Below are 19,327 nucleotides of genomic sequence, written 5' to 3' on the forward strand. Positions count from 1 at the left end.
TGGTTCTCAAATTACATGTATTAAAATATTACAAGCTTCTTATGTTCTAGAAATACAATATCTGAAAATTGGGGTATAAAATTATTATTACTATTAGTTAATGCAATAATATATATTTGTCGTTTTTCCTCGAATACTTCTTTCATGTCATTATCCAATGTTCAATTTTGCTATCTATAATACTATATCCAATTACCCCTATCAAGGTATCTTAGTTACCAAATCACATATATTCACTTGAAACTTGTGCTTATAACGTTGTTGATGTTACAGCATTGAGTCCATGGATCAAAACTGTTGGTGGCAAGTTCGCCGTCAATGAAGACAGTGAATGAAGGTAACGCGAGTAAATTTCTTGCTCGTCTCTGGTGCTGGAGTCAGGTGGTGGCGGAAGGTAAATGAAAACTACAGCCGTGTTTGCTGAATTTTGGCGTATCAGCTCGTTGACACTGGAAAGCGATTAAATTTTGGTACTAACATTTCTGTATTATGAACAGAAGTTGCAATGATTTTTTAAAATAATAAAACAAATAATAAATAATCAACACTTTACAGAAAATATCATTACGCTATTGTATTATGATTCGTTTTGCTATAGTTCGAACCTGGATAAATAAGATTCGGGTATATTGTTGGCGGTGCCTTCCCTTTGATCCATGGTAGATGGATAGTCGCTGTCGGATGATTGAAATCCTGTTGAACCGTTGCTCTGCAACTTGTTAAGTAGCCTTGACCATTCCAAAACTTGGTTTATAGATGCTGAAATACGTAGCATGTTCAAAAGTTCTCTTAATTTATGCTCGTTCAGTGACTTTGGAAAGTCGTTAGACGTTGATCCAAATGATTCAGCCATGTTCAAAATCGAATCAGACTGCATTGTTTCACAGTGAAACACTCTGAGGTGCAAGTTTTTCCACACAGGCACCATGTTGATTATGCAGGCCAGCTGCAGCATGAACAAAGACGACGTGTCGAAAGGATCTTGGTCGGATGGTCGCAAGAAGTTCACTGGCCAGACATCGATGTATTTCAAATTCGAATTTCTGTATGAAGGTAAAATAATTGTAAACGCTGATCGACATATGCCAGATAATAAAACAAATTTCACAGTGCAAATGCCCTATGCCTACTTACTTGTTAATGCTTGATTTGTCTAGCAAATGGAAGCTTCTGCAGAGACATAAGTTTTTCTTCATTTTGAGAACATCGAGACACATTTTAACATATTGTACTTGATCAACAGTTCTCTCGGTGCCTGTGTCTCTAAGTGGAAATACTTTAACGGTAGTCGAAGCGACAGAGCTGTCAAACATGGATGTGGCATATTGTGAGTTTTGAAAAAAATCCTGGGGCTCTTCCTGGTCGTAAAATCCGAGTATAATTGTGTTCGGTTTCATGGCTCCCATACCTGAGAGGCGGATAAGCTGATGCAATCCTTCACGAACACTCGGCGCAATGGTCAATTCTATAAATGCCTTAACTTTCATGTGATCGACTAGGCTCAACCAGTGCGGGTATTCCTCTATCGTCGGGTCGGTCCTCTGTGCCAAGAATTGTCCAACTTTAACATGCCCAATGACATATAAGCCTCCCTTTTTTAAATCGTTTACAAAATCGATCAGCGGACAGGCCGACCTTGGCGAGGCGATCATCAAGAGCATTTGAGGACGCCAAAACTTGACGTGATCCTTGCGCGAGTCTAACATCAACAAGTACTTTCTCACTTGGTGAAATATGAGAGCCTGCGATATGCTGCCCCACGGTGCGTTTTTACTGGGAGAGAACAGGTGCAGTACTATGACTAAAATTAAACAGAGTATTATGCTGCTTGATGCATAGATGCTATTTATCACAAACATCATTATCAACGTTCCCAAGAGTCCTATGGTAGCGGTATACCAGGTAAAATAGTTGAAAGTTGGTCTGAAAGCGAAATATAGGGATTGAAAGTAAAATTCAGCTAAGCAAGAAAAATAGAAAAGAACATTTCATCAGATTTTACCTAAAGTTTGGAGCACTGGCCAGCTCAAGGCCCAAGCACGCCAAGTTAGTTGCCAAATAGCTAAGTAAGAAGAGGACTGAATTAATCTGGGCAATTGTATTCAGCGATCCAACGAGTAGAATAATCTGGACCAAAATCCAGGAGGTGAGAACCGCGCTAATCGGATTACCGCGCCACGTCCCTTGCAAAATATAATTCAATCCCGAACCTGGAAAGAGTTTTTAAATTGGTGAATGAGGTATTCTTTCTTCAACAATGTGAATATAATCTTATATCTCACCAAAAACATTGTCCTTTGCCAGTGCTTCCAGCACTCTACTCGAACCAATCAAGTTACTCAGTCCAGCGCTGAATGTGGCGGTTAAAATACCGATGGCTACAAACGGTGGCCAAACATTGATGGGCATCAGGTAAATAAAATTGTTTTGTAACAAAAATCTACTACTCGTCGCGGCAGTAAGTATTGACAGCAAGATGTAGCATATAAACGTGAACAACACTGCAGATAAGGTTCCCCTTGGTATATTTTTCGCCGGATTTTTGAGTTCACCTTTAAGACAGGTAATCTGGTATTAGAAGTATTTTTAGTGTCAAAAAACAATACATTTTTCACTTGGCATTCAATAATTTTGTTCTTATTGTACATAATCATAACGTCTAAAACTATTTTATTACCACTCATGTTCGCTCCAGCCATTATTCCCGTTACTCCACTAAATAACACACCAAAAACACTAGCAAAGTCAACGACTTTACCATTACTGGTGTAATCAGCTGTGTAATTGGTATAGAGATTTTCTATCAAGGTGGTAGAAAGCAGACCTGTGTATATTCCACTTACGTGATATGTAGCATTTTGAACCAGGGCATTTGCAGCTGGTATTGGCACCTGAAAACCAGAGAAATCAATCACTGTGTAATGATGAAATATAATTAATGACAGAAACCAAAATAAATTTTTTTTTTCTCAGATAGAATTTAGAAAACAAAATCTATTCCATAGAAATGTTTTACTAAACTTTGTGCAATTAAGGAATATCAAGCAATACATCAAAAAACTAATCAGCATTCAAAGCAAGCCTGTTTGAAATATTTACATTGTCAATCAATTGCATGCAGTATATGGAAAAAAAAATTAATGAATATAATAAATCCAATTCTATGCTCTATATTATACTGACGAATAAGTAATGAAATTATATTTTTCTAATTAAATCGATAGTCTGACACATTCAACTTCTTTTTCCTCTCAGCCAAACTACTGATATTAAACTAAAATTAAATGAGCTATATCAATGTAAATTATTTGGGTTATCCCACATTTTGTTCTACAGTTCTTGTTGGCATACATGACAAATGTCAGGATGGCCATTGACTCATGCACTGAGCGAGTAGATATCAATCTCTGATACCAAGATCACAGTTGTAGCGCCATCAAATTTACTCGTATATTTTTGAGCCATGATTGAGATGAAGCGTCATTTGAACGACAACTCACCTTTTACATTGAACTCGTATGTCTGTAAGAGCTTGTCGAATCTCAGGCTTATTGTAGCCTTTTTCCATGTCGGAATTTATGACCATAATACATGCAGTCTCCAATGCTATTCCCAACGCGAACTGTGAACGAAATAGAAAACATTGTACGCTACGCCAATGTTTTCCTAGATTCTGGAACTGTATGTTTCTTTTAAATTTGAATTTTATAAATAACGTTTTTAGTTCAAAACAATCTCCCGATGTCGATACCCACTGATTTACAGTTAATAAATAACAACTGACAATATTGCTTGCTTATTTTTTGAGCTAAGCTGATCATTGATTACATAAGAAACATGGATTATCCAAGACTGTAAACAATATAGGATGGCAATAAAGAGTATGTAAAGCACGAAGAAGCTTGTGGATCAGCAGGCTTGCTTTAAAGCGTGTCAAAAAATTGGAAACAGATTTAATGAAATGAATATTCCAATGGGAAAAACAAACTTGTAACATATTGCTAAATCAATTGAAAAATGTACCTCAATGTGATCTTGTGCGAAGAAACTGATGAATACACTGCCCAGACAAATGCAGACAATGGCCAATATGACCGCACTTGTTTTCGCAAACATAGTTGCACCGATCAAACAAACAAATAAGTTTGCAGTATTCACGACAGAACAATAGAGAAATCTCCACCACCTGCCATCTGGCAAAATAGGATTCTGGCTAATCAGGTAACCCGAGGGTCCAAAATTTTCCACCAAACCTTCGGCGAACCCAGATATACAAAGTGCGCTGGAAACAATGTTTGCCATGAAAAACAGCGTCCCGATTGAACCGCCAAACTCCGGACCCAGTGTTCTGCTGATCATGACTGATCAAGAGAATTGGAAAAGTAATGGCTGGTAAATTGTATTTCACTAACATTGATCGGCAATGCTTTGATCTTGAAGACATAAATTATTCTACAAGCAAGGATACAATACGCTCCGCCTCCCTCGACGGCGCCATTTGTTGAAATTGCACAAACAGAGGCGACTGTGAAGACTAAAATTCCATACGCAATGACAAATTGAGTAAGCGTAACGAGTAGACCAGCATTTCCAACAATGTACCCTGAAAATTGAAGGAAAACAATTGAAACCAGATAGCTGCATTTGGAAATCATTTGACAAGTATGTCGATATGACGTGGAAAATTTTACCTATTCGGATAAATACCAAGGCACTGAACATGGAGAGGGTGACAGGGCTAAAAACACCGGCAAAGGTACCCAGGGTCCGACCTGGCTGCGGACCCAATGTTCCAAACTCCACGTACCCATCGCTCATAGTTTGAGATGATCTTGCAAAACTGAAAAGTCCACCGAGTCTCTGTAAAATTCCTCTACCCCTAATAAGGGGAAGTTTCTCATTTTTCCCATGAATATTTATCGATTCTGAGTTTGTTGAGCCTATTTCCGGAGCCAGCATCTTTCATATGCTTACCTTCAGCAAAAAACATTTCCATCATTCGTTTATTGCTTGTATACCACAAAGAGTCACAACATACAAATGTGAGCTAATCTGTCAGATATTTGAACAAAGAACAATAAACAAACTATAACATACCTGAGGAATCAAAATAATCGTTAATCGTACGTAAATTCTAAAGATTTTCTTTTGTTCTTTTCGTAGGATAAAACGAATGCATCAGTCAAGATTCAAGTTTCGTAATCGCCATCGAGAAACGGTCGTAATTGTGTTTAGAATTTATACTGTCATACCGCCCTATACCAATCCTCGAGATAACATGGGAATTCAACTGATCGCGGATGGGTGGTAACAAACTACATAAAAGAATAAAACACTCTTCTTAAATATCATCAAAATAAAATATGTATCGTATAACAGATTTATCTATTCACACATGGAAAGCTGCTCAATTAAATACGGATACTTTTTTCATAAGGCTGACATTTGACACATCGGCAAATCGCCAAAGCAGAAACGTGACAACCAACAAACTGGTCACAGTTTCCTAGGTACTGCCACGGTTTTGCCATGTACCGTTGACTTTACTTTCCACACGTATGACTCATTAAGAGAATGGTATAGTCAGTTTTTACCGACAGCGTTGAATGTTACTTGTTTTGACGATCATCAACGCCATTGACTGAAGAATATAAAGACATTTGCCTTACTGAGCTTTGGTGTGACAACCGAAAATCGTTATGCGCTTGCGTCCCCTGAGATGTTCCAACGGTAGAGTTGAGAACTTATTGCAGAACATCTGAGAGTTACCGATTTCGACGTGATGCTGGCTGTATTCACCTTTCGAGTAACACGATCTTCGCAATGGTAAACCGGGTGAATCCAAGCCAGTACTTAGCCTGTGTGTACTAACCGTCTTGTCGGCGATACAAGGAATTAATAATGAGAATAAATTTCTTCCAAAATTCGATGCAAAACAGTGATTTCATTAAAGTATAGGTACCCGAAAAAAGACTATATACATAGATCATCAATAATAATAAATCAGATGTGATAATGATGCAGAGACCAAAAAGTATATATGTATATGCGATCCATGTACGATATTAATATATATGATCCATTTACGATTAATACGTGATGCATACTGTAAATTTTATACTTTTCCAGGAGACAAACTAGATTATATACAATAATACGGCTATGATATGAAAATAAAAAATTTATTCAATTCGAAATGTGATTTATACGATCGTATACGGAGCATCCATTTCATCTCGATCAAAATTAGCGCATCCGTCATGTATTACAGTTACTCTGAATTTTTTTCGATACGAACACTTCGAAAAACAATTCTGCTTCTCTACCCAACGTAGATACTTCACTTGTGACTTAAACCAAAACAGCGTTTCGATTCTATGCCTACAAAAATTCAAGATCGTGAGAGCAAATGAAAAGTTGTGGGAATAATTAAGAATATTCATGTTATGGAATACATCGAGCGCGTGTCGAATAAAATATAATTACGGGTCGGAGGTGGTAGGAGGTATTCGGAGGTGTTCGGAGGTGGTTGGAGGTGTTTGGAATTGGTAGGAGGTGTTTGGAGGTAGTTGGAGATGATCGGAGGTAGTCGAGGAGGACAAGGACGATGAGGAGGTTAAGGGGGACGAGGTGGACGAGGAGGACGAAGGTGATCGGAGGTAGTTGGCGGTGTTTGGAGGTGCTCGGAGGTGGTAGGACAAGTAGTCTTACGTACTCACTTTGTACAGACCACGGTCTTACATACAGGTCTGACAACGAAGGTAGTGGGGGTGGTTCATTTCACGGCCGGCTATTATATCTCACTTTGTGGCCGCCAGGCCGGCGTTGTCATCAAAGGATGGATAATCAACGCGTGCGCAATGCAGCGCCGACCTAATAATATGTAATAATATTATTATTCCCACATTTTCATTCCTACCATCCCTGCCCCACGTGCATCTCTAGATAGCAGCGCCGCGACATGGCTATTTCAAACACTAAAAACCACGGACAGCAAGAGAACCACGCTGCTCTGTAGAAAATTGGCTTCGTTGCCAGACCTGTATGTAAGTAAGACCGTGGTACAGGCTCAATCCCAAGCTTCCATACTGACACTACTTGGGCTGCTACGAATGTAGGTGCGAGCCCGTTAGGTAGAATCGATAAAACAGAAACGTTCCCAAGCCCACCTGGGCCTACTTTCCCGCCGAAAACTGGTCACAAAAATTCACCCAGGGGTATCCGTCTTTATATTCTTCAGTGAACGTCAAAGCCTACGCATCAGCCATATGAAAATATCACAATCAGCGCAGCTCCACATGCATTGCGAAATATAAATATCAAAAAAAGTTTTATTTTACGAAATAATAATGCCAAGCTTTAGTTTCACAGTAAAACAAAAAGTTTTTGAATTAATTTGTTCTGCAATCGGTATTTCATTTGGAATTGCGCTTAATAGTAAAAATCAGGATGCAAGAAGATAATAAGTGACGTTTTCCTCGATCGGTCAGGACCGATTATAGTAGTACGACACACTGAACTACAGATTTCCTTCTTTACTAACCGGTAAACCACAGGTATTGACCGGTATTTCTTTGTATTTATATTCACTCGTAAATCGTAAAACGAATGAATACGTATTAAAAACATGACGTATTTTTTTATTTATTGATTTTCAATAATTTTAAGCTTCATCTGCCCCTAAGATGAATGGTAGTTATATTAACCGACATAATTTATTCCTGATTGATGATCACCGCAAGGAACAGAATCTAATATTTCCTGATGCAAGTTCCAAAGTACAAGTTGCATACCTATGAAATTTGAAAGCAGCAAACCTGATTGACGTACCAGGAAAAATTGTATATATGTACATTTATTCACTACATGTCGGCGGTACTCCATTTATACGCTTCTTCCTGTACTGCCTTCCTCGCGTTTTGTGCATCGAACCACTTCTTCTCATAACCGTTACTCCGATCTACACCATCCCAACGATATCCTGGTTGAATGCCAAAACGGTTGGGCATAAAGGGTCCTTGGTATTTGGGTTTTTCTGAAATTTCATATTAAAAACTTGTGTTTGAACTGCGATCTAAAATACAATTGCATTTGGCACAGTTATGAAGTTTTTATTTCAATACCTGGCTCCTGTTTTCCTTCTTTTATCTGCTTCCGTTTTATGTACGCTAGCATTGGATCCCCTTCTCTTTCCTGTGCTTTGAGTTCTCGCTCCAAATCCGCATCATCCGCGTACCTTGCCAGGGGTTTACTCATCTCGTACAAATCTCTGTCCAGCTTTTCTTTGTGGTCTTCAACTTGCTTCAAACTGTGAATAAGAATGTACGTATCAAATGAAAGTTCGAAAGTTACTTAGATAATGAATAATGGTCTCTTAAATTCGGTAATGTTGCAGTAAATATTTTCCTTGGAAATGAAGGTCAGTAACAACACCAAAAAATTCAATTAATGCAATCGTCGAATCAGTATTTTGGATGTATTTATCATTAATGACAATCAGCTTTTCAAAACTGATTGGTTCCACAAAGGCACCCGGTCACAGAGGTACCTAAATTTTCATTCTCACCATCGCAGATCATACAAGATTGGAACAATCAATTGCTTGGTTGATAGAGCGATTAGATTATCTAGTATCGAATTTCATAACAAGAACCTTTCCTTGATTCATCATGTACTACGCAAGAATAATTATCCACCTGCCCTTCTTAACAAACATATATATAACAAATATAAGTCTATTGTATCTGTTCGTGATTCCAACAACAATAATGAAGTAGCCGTTGCACCTGTTAATCAAAAAAACTTTGCATCTATCTCATATGTTTCTGGTCTATTCGAGTCTTTAAGTATAATTTTCTCAAAATATAATATTCAATTTGTCAGAAAAAATTTATCACACGATTTATCGTCTGTGTTTGACTCTGGCAAAGATCTGCTACCCTTGGATAAGCGTTCTTGCGTCGTTTATAAAATTCCTTACAACCAATGTAATTTGTCATACGTAGGACAAACAAGTAGGCAGTTACATACAAGAATTAGTGAACATAAATGAAACATCCATGAGCATGATGATAATTGTACAGGTCTGACTGGACACTCGATTGAATTTAATCATGCTTTCAATTGTACTGAACCTAGTATTTTAGATGTTGAGCCCTTTTATTACAAAAGGTTAACAACAACGTGCAACATTGTTGCACATCCTAACGCGGTCAATCTAAGACAAGATATTGAACATCTCAGCGCTATTTACACTTCTGTAATACATCAACCATAACCACTAATTACCGACTGAGCTTGCTCTTGATCTTATCTTCTTATCATATTTTTATATTTATTGAACTCGTTGTCTCATTGTCTATGCTTCTTACTACTGACTGATTTAGTTCTATTTCCACTGCACGCTGGAGGATCTACATGTTTTAAAATAGATCTTTGTTCAAAAATTTCGTTTGTGTGTTTAATTTAATTTTATTAACCATGATGAATGCTTGGGAGTTTCGTGTCGCAGTTTTTTAATCTAACACTGGTTTTTTATTGTACTTTGTTTTTAAATATTGACTTCTTCGTGTTGTTCTTCAAAATTGAAATATTCCACGTTATTACTAGGTAATTTCTTTTCAATTATATCGGCAGAAGTTGCCTTGTTAATCTCATAAGTCCCGTTAGATATTAATTTTAAGTAATTCACCTGTGTTACCTATTCTTCTTTCTCGTGATAGATGGTTCTGTAAATATATAATCGTTTTGAGGGAGGCCCCACCTGGACCGAAACAATTTTTTGGTGTTGTTACTGACCTTCATTTCCAAGGAAAATATTTAATTTTTACTTAGATAATGTACAAACTTTTGAACGCAAATCTTTGCTTGATCAACAATAATACGTAGCCTGTAGTCCGTAGCCCGTAGCCTGGTAATTATGATGTGATCGTAATATTAACCTTTTAACAGCGGAGAAATGTAAGTTGAAATCAACCTTTTATTGGACGTGAAATTTAGAAATAAGTTCTATCAATTTCTTACGTGGAGTCCCTAACCTGACTGCTGGTCGATATATCGATCTATCGATAACTCGACCAGCCCTGCTATAAAGAGGTTAACATATCCATAGAAAAACATACCCTCTTCCCCACTGAGCATATTTATCCTCCAATTCTTTCCGCTTTTCATCCTTCTGTTCTTTGTCGCGTCTTTCTGCCGCGAAGTCTCGTCTTCTACCAGTTTTACGATCGCGGAAAATTGGAGCCTGCCCAAAACCAGTTGTCTCTTCACTCATCTGAGAGCAAAAATTGATACCTTTGTCACATGATAAAGATCTCGAATCATTCTAATATAGATTTATTAAATTATCAAATAAGAAAAGCAATTTGCAATGCAATAGATAAATCATTTCAAAGAAATAGGCACCTCTTGATAATTTTTAGAAGTTTTTTGTAATGGTTTGGATTCTGAATCCAAATCTTCATGATTCATCCGAGTCTCCCTAGGTGGACTCAAATCAGGTGCAGAGTCATCTTCATCCTTTCTGGAATGCTTATTTGTTCCTCCCTTTTTGCCATCTCGTCGTCTATCCTGAGGTGATATTGACCGAACTTTATCACCTTCCTTTCTTCTCCTGCTGTTTAATTTTGTTCTATCTTTTCTCGATTGTCGATTACTTCTCTCATGTTCGGATGAATTACTCCTATTACTATGTTTCCCTGATTTGTACTCATCTTTTCCTCTAGAACGTAAAGATTCAAAATGTACAGAAGGAGATGCTTTAGAAGTTCTATTGTAATGCTTGTCGTGCCGAGAACTTGTCAATGAATTTTCACGTTGTTTCGAATGTTTAGTACAATCAATTCTTTCAGCCTTTGAATTTCTGGGTGGGCTAAGATCAGAGTCCGAGTCTTTTCTAATCCTCCGAGGCAGTCTTAAGTCATTATCCTCAAAATTCAAAGAGAAAGCACTGTGTCGTTTCTTGAATGATTTTCTGCAAATCGATTCATCTAAATCAGAGTTCTTCCGGAATATTCGAGGTTGGCTGCATTTGCTGTCCTCGGAGTTGCAAGGATTTTCAACCCGCCGTTTCTTCTTCGAAGATTTCTTGCACCTAGTTTCGTCTGAATCAGAATCCTTTCTGGTCCTGCTAGGTGGACTAGTGTCGTTGTTTTCAGAATCTGAGGAATTTCTTGCAGGGCTGGAAACTGCTCGGCTTTGTTTCTTTTTAAAAGATTTCCTACGTCGAGTCAACTTTTCCAAGTCATTGTTTTTTTTTACTCTCCGAGGTGGACTGAAGTCACTGTCCTCTGAAGCAGGTGGCTTTTCAATCAAACTAGAAACAGAATGTTGACGCAGTTTCTTTGACGATAGTGTCTTACGACTAGATTCTTTCTGGTCGGAATCATTCCTTTGCCTATGAGGTGGACTGCCTTTACCATCATCAGATGGAGAACGATTTCTGGAATTAGGAGCAGGTATTCTGCTTGACTGGCTCATCGCCTCAGATATTCTCTCGTTTCTGTCAATGCTGGTTACAGTTATGTCTCCATCAATATCGTCTGTTATAATTTTCCACCTTTTCTTGTCGGAAAAGTCAACTGGACCGCGTTCGTCGACAATACCAGCGATTTGTGGTCCGTCTTCCGTGTTGTTGTAAATGTCGAATTCCCCATCTTCTATTGCTCTCATATTTTTAAGATCAATGTCATCGTCAATGATTTTAACACTGGAGGAAATAAAGCAAAATTAATGGATATTATTGCGCTGCAGATTTTAAAATCGTGGGAATTGTATTCCAGGGTCATTGCGATCTAACCTAATAAAAATCGTATTATTGCTCGATCAAACAGTCGTACAAGATAACACTTACGTTTTGGACCCGATTTTGGGTTTCTTTTTTTTAATCTTCTTTTTGTCCTTGTCGGATGACAGGTATTTCTTCAAATACTCTTTCTGACTTATCATTTTCTTATCCAACGTTGTGTGCGCATAACCTTACAGTTTGTTTTCATCTATACTTATTCATACCTAGGTTCATACCACGGTCTTATAGACAGGTCTGGGTACTCCGGCTGTAAAACCGTGCTCGAAAATGAAGCCGATGTTGTGAATTTTCGCCGCTAGCGCTAGTGAGGGAGCGGCCTACTTGGTACGCATCGTACGAGTCGGCTTCCGCATGCGTTTGCCGGAGCTCACGCATATTAGCTTTACCCTCCATACTGGGCACTCATATCCCTTTGCCAGCCCCCTGACACACGCTGCAAAAGTGGTTCGCAAAATGTCCCTCGATTCTGCCGCCAACCTCCACCACTAGTGGCGCTAGTAGTTGTCTGACAAGCTTGCGCGCGGTCAGCGAGCGTGTCAGAAGTCTACTAGCGCCACTTAGAGGAACTAAAAAACGGGGACAAAGCGCGTACAATTTTTTAGTATACGAGCAGTGGTGCCAGGGGGCTGCCCTTTGCCATAGCACGCGGTGCAACCGCACTGCGTAACCGTATTGGAAGTGCTGCAATGAACGCTCGCCGTAGTTACGCAGCGTTGCTTGCGCGTGTCTTTGAGAAAGGTAGAAAATGAGGATTCTGTCTTTCTGAAATACACGACTAATCTTTTTAAAATCATTTATGCAATACCACTTTGTGTCACTAAATCTTAATTTTGTCGTCACTGTTTTATATTTATTATAATGTAAATAGAATTTGTTTTTTACAGCAAAGTTGAAAGTTGAATTAACCCATAACACCTAACTTACTCAAATTGCACTATCATGAAAAATTTCGAGTACAAAATGACCGCGTCATATCAGGTGACTTTTGTGCTGATCCTGTGAATAAAGTTGAGCGTGTGTTCAACGATCAATAAAAATAAGGGACGAACTTCACACTGGAAAATTTTCTTTTTATAATACTAAATTATTCCAATGCCCGTGTTAGTATCCACAATAATCATAAGTCGGATTTTATTATTAAATTAAATAGGATCTGTCGTCAACTTAAAGTAATAACGGTTACTATCACAGTTGCGGTGATAGTAGACAACGCCGATGATTAACAAACCTAGTAATACGATGATGACCAGCAACAATATTGAAATACCTGAAATAGAAACCAATAGAGTAAGAAATTAGAAATGAGAAGATGCAGTATGAATTGTCAATAAAAACTAAAGGGGGTACAGCCGTCACGGGAAAGGAACTTCTCAAACATTTTTGTAATGAAATATTTCAAGTGGAATGTAAGTTAAAGTTAAATTGATATATGAATACTATTGGTGAATTAAAATCATAAAGAAATTGTTCATACGAAATTCAATATCTATGTTACTAATGTATATACATTGAATATTTCTCGAAATTAGTTACAAAGATTAGGTCAAATCAATTGCATTTACATGTACTTGTTAATTCTTTACAGATAACTATGTAGACTCGTTTATTAACTTTTTCGCAATCATGGTCTGTTGAACTTTAAATAACTTTTAGTTAATTATTCAAAACACTAGAAAAAAATATAGTTGTGTTTTATGTTGCCGCAACAGTAATATAGGCAAGTCGTATGTTGAGTCCACTATAAGAAAGCTATAGTAACACTGTGCAGTGATATACTATTAACACGCAAGTCAGAGTATAAATAGGTATACTATCACTGCAATAATGGGAAGTCTGGCATTACGCTCAGCATGTGACGCTTTCATGGATGCACTCTCCATACAGAGAAGTACCGTAAGAAGTTGCTTCCAAAATTTCTTTAAACCTTATGAACGTTTTTAATCTCACATAAACTGAGGGATTCTAACTAAACAAGATTTATCTTACCAAATATAGATGGCATGGTAATGTTGTGTGCGTATTGTTCCCAGCCTAGAAGACATTCTTTTGCCCAATCTTTTGGTATCATGTCGTTAGTTAATTCTACAAATTTCCCTAATGGACACGCAATCTCACAGCCTGGCAAAGTTAACAGCCTCGGTTCAGCGGACGTATTTTTGTACGAAATCTAGAATATAGGGTGAAGAATCTGAGGTTGTAATCATTCTAGAAAAAGTTCAACTTGCATGCAAAGCACAGTATACAGGACCTGAGGAATTATTCATTATAATGACACCAGTAGAATGTATCCCTACCGTTACAATATACTGTTTCAGTGAGTTCACTCTCAATTCCACAAGGACAGTCGCTGTATACGGGGGACAGTGTGGCTCAAATAAATCTAATGTCATCAAAAAGTTTGCCACTGTTGTATCATGGGCGCTGTATATCCATATTTTTCTATTCGGGAATAGTGCATTTTTTGATTTGCTTACTAGGTGATCTACCATTTCACCTAATAATCGTCCTGTCAGGAATCAGTGATTTTTTTAATGAAACTTCAATTCTCAGGAATTTATTTTACACGATTAACATACTTTTCGCATGAATATTTCTACTTGCCTGACTTCAATCTTTGGAGTAGTTTATTGTGAGCTTCTACAGTAAAACTAAAATCCGCTAAAGGTTTTAATTTATCTGGATATACAGATTTTGTCCACTCGGGCAAGGTGCGGTTATACAGAACCTGGAGAAGAATAACATATCGGTTATTTAGCTGAATTATGATAACAGTCACTACATCCACATTTTAGAAATAATGGAATTATAATAGGAATATTGTTTCTTCATTAAGGGTTTAAAATTTGAATTGAAAATTTTTTGGATTTTAATCTGCCTGCATACGAATGTTTCTGCTACGGCTGATTAATATTTAGTAATTTGTTCATTCATTACGAATAAATATTTGTTCAAGAAAAAGATGTTCCAAGGGTTAAGGGTGTGCCATGGTCGATTTCGATGGTGACGTATATATCTCCAAATATGGAAGTTCACGTACCTCAAATGTGAAAAAGGGCTTGACAGCCCCATCATATATACAATTCTGAACAGAAACACTCAAACACATTTTCATTTCATGCAGAAATAACGAAATGGCATGAATTATACGAATTTACTATAACGATTTCATAGAATCCATGCCACTTCTTTATTTCTGCACGGATTGAAAATATGTTAGAGTGTTTTTATTCAGAATTGTACATAGAATGGGGCTGTTAAGCAGTTTTTCATGTTTGAGATACATGGACTTGGATATTTGGAGATACGTACATCAACATCGAAATCGACTAGGGCACCAACTTAAATGCTAGCAGAAAATCTAGTATTTAAAAGCAAAACAAATTTGCAGCCTTTTGTGCAACATGAGAAAAGTAAAATATTAGATGTTAAATAATTGTGATACATAATTTATCAGTCATTTGCAATTGCGTATTATGACATTAACATGGTTATCAATTTACTGGTAAGATATCGAATTGCACAAGAATTGTCTCTAGAGGTTATTTAATTCTTTTCTGTATACTCTGTTCATTTGTGTATCATCATTCAAGGCCAAGCTACGATTATGCCACAAGGCACAGATAGTGGACTCACAGGATGGTAATTGTACTATGACCGACAAACACATTAGTTTTTTTTATTTCAGTGTACACGTTTTTGCAATGAAGAATACTGATTAGACTTTGTACAGAGTGATCGACACTCTTCTCTAACAGTAAACATGAAAACAATTTCCATTTATGTTACGTAGAATAATATTCTTATTATAACTTCTTTTCACTGTAAATCTTTACATCATAAAAGATAAAATATCTTGATAAAATAGCATCATTGATTATTGATATGTGTAATGAAATGAATAAAATCCTCATTATTTTGATTCATTTTTGATTTTTTTTTTATCTGACAGCAAACTTTTTCTAATATGTGAAAAAAATTTTTGGCCCAGATATTGCATTTCATGAACAACTTATGCTCGTGAAAATTAGCAAGAACTGTTTAATTAAACGAAGCTCTAACTGTATTATAAAACTTGATTAATGAATCTACCAAAAGAAAAAAAAGACATAAGTAAATATTCCTGTCAAACTGGAGAATTGGTATTCAAGATATGCAATGATTAATTACCTCAATAAATAGCGTATTATATATGCCACTAACGTCAATGACAGATTGAACCATAGTACCAGCTTTTTTGCTCAAATAATTGTACAGTTCTTGGTTATCATCATCAATTTTCCTGATCTCGGGGGAGTTCATAACATTTTGCAACTCCATTTCATACTTTGGGCAGTATTTTTTGCTTGCCAGCAAGCTGTCCTCAAGTTCAGGTATAGTATGGACCGGTATAGGCATCCACTTAAGTTTGTCCCAAACTTGATCTCCTTCAGGTGGATAAAGACCAGCCAAATTAGCCTCTGCGGACATCAGCGTCCTGTCAATGTCTGTACTTTGTACATATACATCATAAGGAGTATAACATTCTGGCAGTAAATGCGAATAACGTTCTCTAAACCAACGACCAAGCCTGAGATGCTGACTTTTTCCAACCTGAAATATTTAAACAATTTGTGTCTGACTTTAGTCGAATCGGTGGATTTGGATCTTTGAATGATATTTAAACCATTGCTGAATTAGGAAGCCTATACTGGATCAACGACTTCTGAAAGAAATAAGTACAAGTTTTCCAGTCGTTTCTCATGTAACCTGTTGTTTGTCTTTTGTACCGCTTTCATAATATTGACATATCAAAATTGACAAATCACACATACAGTTTCAAAACGTTTTGAGTTCACTAACTAAAGGCCATTTCTCATTGATACCGACTTCATGGTCAATCTCAGCCACTGACCTTTGAGTGTTTATTATCAAATGATAAGAACAGTAAAATCAATAAGATAGTCGAGATTGATAGCGTATTAATAGGCCGTTTACTTACATTGGTAAGTTGACCAAAAGGTACAGGCCATAAGGTTTCGTTACCCCAAGGATCAGTGGGATAAGGGTCGACAGGTGTCCGGTCTCCATGTCTGAAGAGCTGGAGAAAAGAAGTGCGATAGGATAGAAGTCGATACAAAAATTAGAAGCCAGATATTACAAAGGCGTACTTACAATGTTTGCGAAGACTATGGTTCCTAGGTCAAGATTTTTGCTGTAGGCCGATGAGGCGCCGAAAACAATGCAAGTGGTCACCACCGCGACGACCGCTTCGACGGTTCGCATATTGCAACGAGTATCCGCGAACAAGAATGGAAATCCGGTATATTTTAAAAGATGATAAATTACATGTGTGCACCAGAGATACGAATCCGTCAAGCTGGAGAAATTTTCTGCGAGGTGATAAACTGCTCCCACCACTCACTTCCGCGGTTTTGCTAATAAACGGCAACACGTAAATTATTCTTACGCGATGATTACGATAGACTGGTATTCATATTTACGGGGACATTTCACCGTCACGTCGTCGAAGGAATGCAATACATACCACTTACGGATAGCTAAACAATATCGACGTCTCTAAATTATCTAATTGTTTATTGAAGTGTGTAAACACGGCGACCCAACCCTCGACCGTGTCACCATCATTGGGATAAGTTATTTTTAGCTACACGGATTTTGATACTAAACATGTGATACTTCTAATTCATCGATTAGATTGCTTACCATATTATCTAGCTGATGATTTCTAATTTTGTCGATACTTTGATGCCAAATAGAATTTTCTCTAATTGTTTTTTCAGAGCTAACGCGACGGCATCTGTCTCGAACGAGAACGATGCCAACTCATATTGTACCGAATAGCACCCAAGGTAAACTGAATATACTATTGCAAAAATGTAGGCCTACTTCACTTTCCCGAGGCGTGCAAGAACAATCCACGTAGTGGTAGAAACGCGACCACACTCTGCGATAAAGCTTCTCCCCAGTTTTCAGGTAACGTAAGAACTGTCTAATTGCGATTTGCGCACCTCCTACGGAAGAAAGTGAAATTTTCGCTATAAAATGTAAACAAAGAAGGGCGGCAATCGTAACCTATAAACCTCCATGCATAAACACTGCTACAAGCATTTGAATTGAACGAAACCCGAGTAATTGTTATTCCAACCTCAACTGACATTAAAATCGATGAAAAGGTGGCCAAACGGTGAATCGTCAGATCATCAGGGGGGGGGGGGGGGGAGCGCAATACGGATTTGCATCGTTAAGAGGCGCTGAAATCGCACCTTCAAACCAAGTGCTGCTAGAGTATTATCTCCTTTCTACTACTCCGTGGAATGATACTTAATTGAGTATAATCGATTATTTTTCAAACTTGCATGTTAAAAAATAACATTTTTTTTGTTGTCTTGATTTTTCCGCGAATGTTCAATGTTTGAAAACAAAGAATTCACGAATGAAATCTTCTCCTTACAATACTATAATAATAACATGAAAACTAGAGCCAATCTAATGTAATTATAATTTTATTCCTAAATTCTACGTCCACAAACACCAAACTTCACGAAAAAATTCGGCTGTGTTATTGTATGTCAGTTTGTAAGAATGTATTTATCAAATCGCATCGGATTGAACAGTGTAATCTTAATTTTGGCTGTTCACGCACGTCCCTACAGTCTGGCTGCTCAAAAGCGGACGACACCGCGCAGCGTTCGCCGCTCGGAAGCAAGTATCGATCAGTTTGAGCCGGAAGTGACGAGCTGAGCGTAGTGAATGTGCAGAACGCAGTCCAAGTTATACAGAATGCTGTTACTTGCAGCATAAGGCGTAAATTTGAATTCTGTAACGACTTGAGCGGGATCCCACTACAAAATTACCATTTTTAGGCTGATACGCTCAAATCAGTGTATTGTGAGCGGCATTAAACTTTTTATAATAAATGTAAGTTATTTTACTGTCATTTGCGTAGACTTTAGTCAGACTGATTTTCTGAACGAAATAGGCTGCGAGAAACCTAATTCTATAAAAATCAAAAACCATTACCTCTACGCTCACTTTATTGGACATCTACCCATTTTTTCGGATTCTTATTATTTTCTTACACACAGGGCATATCTTGTAACTCACTATGATAGTCGCAGAACTCATATACGTGATAAAAACATCACAACGGTTTCACAGTTCCGATCGTACGGATATAGGCGATATTATCGCATTTATTCATTTTTGTGTAACGCTGTAGCGATTGCCTAATCCTTCGCGTAATCCCAGACTTAGCTCTTCGACGGAAATTTACTACAGTAGATGATAAAGCATATTTTGCAGCAAACGTTGGGCATACTGGGTTTGTCTACGAACGTGACTATCTTTCATAAGGTTCGTGGTGAACGAGCATAACCGACAGTACTCACGACTTTTTACCGTTAATTCATCCATTTTTCAATTTCAACGTTTTGAATACATCCCCATTTTTTCGCGTAATACAAACGGAAAAAAATACGCCTATTTCCCTTATACGTGGCAAAAGGTCGTATAATGGCG

General features: G+C 37.5%; 3 protein-coding genes across 10 annotated transcripts; all 3 read right to left on the reverse strand.

Annotated features, from left to right (window-relative positions):
• Positions 1-6,766, reverse strand: LOC124218213 (solute carrier family 12 member 9). 6 transcript variants are annotated; one of them, XM_046624722.2, is made up of 11 exons: positions 5,394-5,571; positions 5,098-5,315; positions 4,692-4,974; positions 4,469-4,603; positions 4,024-4,361; positions 2,678-2,891; positions 2,283-2,552; positions 2,003-2,210; positions 1,135-1,923; positions 606-1,043; positions 1-449 (listed from the first exon to the last, which is right to left on the reverse strand). In XM_046624722.2, the coding sequence occupies exons 3-11, from the start codon at positions 4,957-4,959 to the stop codon at positions 251-253; spliced, it is 2,859 nt and encodes a 952-aa protein (XP_046480678.1). In that variant the 5' UTR covers positions 4,960-4,974; positions 5,098-5,315; positions 5,394-5,571; the 3' UTR covers positions 1-250. The 6 variants fall into 6 exon arrangements, with proteins under 6 accessions (XP_046480678.1, XP_046480679.1, XP_046480682.1 ...); XM_046624723.2 differs by having other exon boundaries at positions 5,426-5,564; XM_046624726.1 differs by lacking the exons at positions 5,098-5,315; positions 5,394-5,571 and adding an exon at positions 6,720-6,766 and having other exon boundaries at positions 4,692-4,840.
• An 858-nt stretch (positions 6,767-7,624) lies between these two features.
• LOC124218216 (BUD13 homolog) lies at positions 7,625-12,497 on the reverse strand. Its single transcript, XM_046624727.2, has 5 exons — positions 11,855-12,497; positions 10,408-11,710; positions 10,122-10,276; positions 8,124-8,308; positions 7,625-8,035 (listed from the first exon to the last, which is right to left on the reverse strand). The coding sequence occupies exons 1-5, from the start codon at positions 11,947-11,949 to the stop codon at positions 7,863-7,865; spliced, it is 1,911 nt and encodes a 636-aa protein (XP_046480683.1). The 5' UTR covers positions 11,950-12,497; the 3' UTR covers positions 7,625-7,862.
• A 361-nt stretch (positions 12,498-12,858) lies between these two features.
• Positions 12,859-17,950, reverse strand: LOC124218217 (prostatic acid phosphatase-like). Of its 3 annotated transcripts, none has more exons than XM_046624731.2 (8): positions 17,696-17,950; positions 16,961-17,223; positions 16,788-16,886; positions 15,977-16,399; positions 14,411-14,534; positions 14,104-14,315; positions 13,796-13,976; positions 12,859-13,076 (listed from the first exon to the last, which is right to left on the reverse strand). In XM_046624731.2, exons 2-8 carry the CDS (start codon positions 17,069-17,071, stop codon positions 12,952-12,954), a joined length of 1,275 nt encoding a protein of 424 aa, XP_046480687.1. In that variant the 5' UTR covers positions 17,072-17,223; positions 17,696-17,950; the 3' UTR covers positions 12,859-12,951. The 3 variants fall into 3 exon arrangements, with proteins under 3 accessions (XP_046480687.1, XP_046480685.1, XP_046480686.1); XM_046624729.2 differs by having other exon boundaries at positions 17,513-17,950; XM_046624730.2 differs by having other exon boundaries at positions 17,334-17,950.
• Positions 17,951-19,327: the final 1,377 nt, after the last annotated feature.

Source organism: Neodiprion pinetum, chromosome 4 (genome assembly GCF_021155775.2).
Source record: "Neodiprion pinetum isolate iyNeoPine1 chromosome 4, iyNeoPine1.2, whole genome shotgun sequence".
Lineage (NCBI taxonomy): Eukaryota > Metazoa > Arthropoda > Insecta > Hymenoptera > Diprionidae > Neodiprion > Neodiprion pinetum.

What these genes read in the sequence shown, in the direction of transcription:
- LOC124218213 (XM_046624722.2), bottom strand. Translation starts at nt 4,959, where the DNA reads ATGCTGGCTCCGGAAATAGGCTCAACAAACTCAGAATCGATAAATATT. An exon ending in CTTGGTATTTATCCGAATAG is followed by an intron (nt 4,604 to 4,691) that starts GTAAAATTTTCC and finishes TTCAATTTTCAG; the next exon opens with GGTACATTGTTGGAAATGCT. An exon ending in GGCTGGAGCGAACATGAGTG is followed by an intron (nt 2,553 to 2,677) that starts GTAATAAAATAG and finishes CCTGTCTTAAAG; the next exon opens with GTGAACTCAAAAATCCGGCG.
- LOC124218216 (XM_046624727.2), bottom strand. Translation starts at nt 11,949, where the DNA reads ATGATAAGTCAGAAAGAGTATTTGAAGAAATACCTGTCATCCGACAAG. An exon ending in CTTCTAAAAATTATCAAGAG is followed by an intron (nt 10,277 to 10,407) that starts GTGCCTATTTCT and finishes TTTTGCTCTCAG; the next exon opens with ATGAGTGAAGAGACAACTGG. An exon ending in TATGCTCAGTGGGGAAGAGG is followed by an intron (nt 8,309 to 10,121) that starts GTATGTTTTTCT and finishes TCTTATTCACAG; the next exon opens with TTTGAAGCAAGTTGAAGACC.
- LOC124218217 (XM_046624731.2), bottom strand. Translation starts at nt 17,071, where the DNA reads ATGCGAACCGTCGAAGCGGTCGTCGCGGTGGTGACCACTTGCATTGTT. An exon ending in CTTTTGGTCAACTTACCAAT is followed by an intron (nt 16,400 to 16,787) that starts GTAAGTAAACGG and finishes TAAATATTTCAG; the next exon opens with GTTGGAAAAAGTCAGCATCT. An exon ending in ACTCCAAAGATTGAAGTCAG is followed by an intron (nt 14,316 to 14,410) that starts GCAAGTAGAAAT and finishes GATTCCTGACAG; the next exon opens with GACGATTATTAGGTGAAATG.